This window comes from Fukomys damarensis, unplaced genomic scaffold (assembly GCF_012274545.1).
Source record: "Fukomys damarensis isolate Sample0158 unplaced genomic scaffold, DMR_v1.0_HiC HiC_scaffold_23, whole genome shotgun sequence".
NCBI classification, from domain to species: Eukaryota; Metazoa; Chordata; class Mammalia; order Rodentia; family Bathyergidae; genus Fukomys; species Fukomys damarensis.
This window is the reverse complement of record NW_022900935.1, coordinates 32,246,048-32,250,377: the sequence shown is the minus strand read 5'-3', so window position 1 is coordinate 32,250,377 and position 4,330 is coordinate 32,246,048. Positions and strand designations below refer to the sequence as shown.

General features: G+C 54.3%; 1 protein-coding gene across 3 annotated transcripts in view; it reads left to right on the top strand.

Moving 5' to 3' along the window:
• The window catches only part of LOC104852589 (NADH-cytochrome b5 reductase-like), a 19,453-nt gene extending 16,384 nt beyond the window's left edge, over window positions 1-3,069 (top strand). For all 3 annotated transcript variants that reach the window (XM_010610376.3, XM_033767667.1, XM_033767669.1), the window contains one exon: window positions 1,572-3,069. In XM_010610376.3, the coding sequence (XP_010608678.1) occupies window positions 1,572-1,775 (204 nt within the window). In that variant the 3' untranslated portion in view covers window positions 1,776-3,069. The remainder of the gene's footprint in view (window positions 1-1,571) is intronic.
• The last annotated feature ends 1,261 nt before the right edge of the window (window positions 3,070-4,330 follow it).

Here is a 4,330-nt window from a genome sequence, read left to right as displayed (position 1 = left end):
CCCCCCCCCCCCCCCCGCCCCTCTTCGGGCCCCTCCCTACTGCTCTCCGGACACTGTCGGAGCCCAGGCTCCTGGCTGCCCTCCCTGCATGCTGTTCTTGGAGTTGCTGTCCCTGTGGGTGCAGATGTGCACCTTCTTGTCCCTCACCTCTCTGCTGAGGTGTAAGTCCATCCTGGAGCTGTTCCAGAGCCCCGGGGCTGGTAGCTCTTTCCATTCACTGCACCATCACTGTTTACAAGTCCCCTCCCCTCCTGAGCAGCAACCAGACCCAGCAGGTGCACAGCTGGGCTGGGGTCTGCCACACCTGACTGGCCTGAGGGCCTTGGGCAGTGGAAAGGGGAGGTCAGGCCTCATCAGGTGGGTCCAACTGAGGGGGAGGGGGAGCGGGGGAAGATCAGAAGGAACCCCTCATCACCAGCAGAGGGTCTGTAGGCTCAGACCAGCCCTGGGAGGTGAGCTGCAGCAAGCCCACGTGGGATTAGAGGCCTTTGCCGGTGGCACCCTCACTGGTTTACTGGACAGGGGCTCTCCATGGCCTGTGCCCACATCCCATCGCTCAGAGAGATCAGTCACTCTGGGAGGTGGCAGTGGGGCCATTCCCGCTCTAGCTCCCCTCGCTCCCTGTGCCTTCACCCTGGGAACAAGCAGCTGGCCTTCATAGGTCCACTCTTGGCTGTTTTCCTTGTTTATGTGCTCCTTACATGGTTTCTTCTCTTCATTAAAGTTCTTTTAGCTGGGCTTTCAGTTCAAGGCCAGCCTGAAATATATAGCAAAACCCTGTCTCAAAAAAAAAGACTTCAAACTACACATACTTAATGATTTATTTGTTTTTTTGGCACGAGTTATACTTCAATAAAATGTTTACTTGAAAACAAACAGATTCCTCCAAGTCAACTGAATGTGGAACTTTCACTTTGGGACTAAGGAGAAAAGCCTCAGGCCAAGACTAGAGAGGTATAAAGAGAAGGAGCCAATCCCTGGGGCCTCCCAAATCCCTGGAGGGCCCATTCGGCCACTTTCGGAGGGAAAGAACCCAGCAGGTGGTGACTGCTCCCCGGGGCCTGTGTTCCCTGCAGCCCTGGTGAGGCCAGAGCCTCAAGTTTGAGCAGCTGCCCTGTCCCCATTGTTTAGCACAGTGCCTGGCACCAAGTGAGTCCTCAGGAAATATCCATCAAGTGAATGTGTCAATTCAGTGAAACTTCAAACAGATGAACAAGAGGCATGTCCCCCAGCGATGGTGACAGATGGCCCGGAAGGAATTCTGGGAAGCCCTCCGTGAAGGGCACTTCCATCCTGGGCCAGGTGCAGTGGCGGCTGGGAGGCGGCAAGAAGTGGCAAGACTTGAGTCCTGGGCCTGTCACTGCCGCTGTGTCCCTGTGTGCCCAGAAGTCCCTCCTCCTCCTCCCTGGGCCCCATCTGCAGAATCTGCTGAGGGTGATGAAGAGAAGCCTGGCTCGTGGTTGGGCTGGGTGCAGGTTGGCTTCCCACCCTCCTCGCTTCAGCTTCCTCCTTTGGCAGTGTGAACCCTGAGAAGCCCCCAGCAGTCACCCTGCTCTTTCTCGTCTTCCCAGGAGAGCTCACTAGAGCAGCTTCCCTGGAGTTACCGAGAGAAGACCCACTTGGGCCGCCTGGGCCTGGACCTGATAGAAGAGGTGGTCAGATGCTGCCGGAGAAAGCCATTTGCATTGGTCTGTGGCTCACCCGAGTTTACCAGAGACATGGCCAAGTGCTTACTCTGTGTGGGCCTGGCCGAGGACTCCTACTTCCTCTTCTAGCCCTGGCCTTCCTTCCAGAGCCCTGTCCAAGAGTCTGATACAGGGACACAAGAAGGATTAGACACCGAAGGAGTCTGAAGGCCTGGCCTGCTGAGTGACCTTGGCCAAGTGTCCTCACCTCTGGGAATCTGCATTTCTCATCTTCCCTGTGGGGTTATTCTCCAGCTGTGACCTCATCTTCCTCTCAGGTCTGGTGCTCCTAGGTGTTTAGGAAACCTGGAGAGGGCAAGCGCTCTCTAGAGAGTATTACCGTGCAATCCTCAGTGCTGTGAGCCTGATGTGCTCAAGGCCTTGCATTCTGTGACCTGACGATGTCCTCAGGGCAAGGTGTTACCCTCCATTACCTTTGTCCTGGTCCTAGCCTTTCCCACTGCCAACAGCTCTGCGCTCAGTCTCCCTTCCCTGCCTCAGGAGCCCAGCCCACAGTCCTTTCCCAGCAGAAGAGGCAGAGGAGGTAAACGCCCCACCCTCCTCTGGCAGGCAGCTGGCTCAGCCTGTGCCTTCAGTTCAGTGCCCTGGCGACGGTTGCTATGGAGATCTAAAGATAGAGCAGGAGTCAGGAGACCTGGGTTCCTCTCCCAGCTCTGCCCACCGAGTGGCTGCTGAATAGGTCCACGCAGCCCTCCCCATCCACCCTGCACACACAGGGTGTGTGCCCCTGGGCAGCACACGCAGTTACTGTATTCAGCTTGTCACAGCCTGGGCTCCAGTGTGCTGTACCAGGGCAGGGCCAGGTACAGGCAGCCCCAGAACTGGAATAAAAGGCAATGGAGGCTTCAAATCAGAGAGCCACAGATCCTGAGTTAGGCTGTCTTTAGTCCCGGAATTGCAGTCCTCATGTCAACACTGAAAGTTCAGGATATAGAAATGGGAAGACGGAGACCCAGTGAAGCTAAATGACTTGCTAAGCACCAACAAGTCCTATTCAACCCCTGTTCTCAGTTGTGCACTGCTGGTTTTCAGACTGCTCCACGGGGCATGAGGGCTCCTGGCAGGGATGGCAGCAGAGGTGACGGCCAGAGATCTCCAGGCCCCACTTCCACTAGAGCAGCTGTTTTTATCCCATTTATGTGTTGGGGTTTGAAGTAGTTTATATTTGTCAGAAAGGATTTTCCTGTCCTGCTGGAAATTGCGTGCAGTTGGGTACTAAACTGTCAAGATAAGCAGCTGAGGGCTGGGACAAAGTTTTAAACTGTTTTACGGGAGAGGTTCCTTGTCAGCAAGGTGTCAGTGTTAGGGAATTGATCATGTTAAAGTATGCTGTGACACCGCCTCACAGGCTGCATTCTCCTGGTACATCTTGGCTCCTAAAATGACCTCATGCCCTTATCTCTGGTTTCCCTCCCCCGCAAGGCCACAGTGGTCCAGGAAAGTTAAAACCTGTGTCTGCAGGACTGGGCCCATAAAAGCAATCTGGCCTGTGATAGGTTAAAAGTAACTCACTCCTCATAAATAAGCAATAGCCCACCCCCAAACTGATAAAAGGACCTTCCTTTCTTTGTTCTCTCTCCTTCTGTTTCTTCTTCCTCCTCTCTCTCTCTTTTTCTCTGCCTTCCTGCCTCCTGCTCACCTCCCTACAATAAAGATCTCCTGCTGGACCTCTCGGTGCGTGAGTGGCCTAATTGGGAAGGGGCACCCAAAGGGGCACGTGAACCCCCTTTCAGTCAGTGCTACTGGCTGTGTGTTCTCTGCTGACATCACACATGAGCACATTAAAATTCAGAAGGACCAACAGCCAAGAAACTTTTCATGTGGTTTAACCTGGAGCTTTTCAAGCTGCTTCCTGTGGCTCTGTGTTCTGTGGGTCTCGAAGGCTCTTTGCAATGTGATGAGTAGGAAAGGCCCTGCGAGTCAAAGCTCTGAGCAGACTGTGATCTCCTCCTGCCAGGCCTGGTCCTCCTGCTCCCCCTGCCCCTTCATCAGTGTATCCATTGAGTATACTCATGCTCCCAGGACCCCGATAAGCTGAGTCTGTTCTGGACACCGGAAACATCAGCAAACGAGGCAGGCATGGCCTTTCTGCTGGGAGCTCCAGCCAGGGAAGAGGCAGGCATTAAACATGCAGTTGGGAAGGGATGAATGTTGAGAAGGTGGAGTGTTAGGGTGTGGAGGGCCAGGGATGCAGCAGCCACTGAGAGTAGAGGTTTCAAAAGCAGTATTCTCCTAACTCGAGGTATAAATGGGGTTCCTGTGTAAGGAATGGAGGGTCAGAGGCATTTCTTATATGTGCCTTTTTTCCATTTTTGATATCTGATGTTCAGATAGCAGAGAAGGTCACCCAGTGATAGCTGCCAGCCCCTTCTTTTCCTAGAATGGGTCACCCTCCCTTCCCCTCACCCCATGTAGCATCTGTGCATTCTGGCTGTGGGTGAATTCCCTTATCCTGGGACATGGCAAGGACCCTGCCGTGCAGCCCTGGTCACCTGGACATTGAGAGCTCATGACTGGGTGCTGATCGAGCCCCGGCAGAAGGACAGTTGAGATGTGCAGAGACAGACCTCTTGGGATTGGGGCAGGCTCCCGTCACCTCCTGTTCCTCACGTCTCTCCTGACAC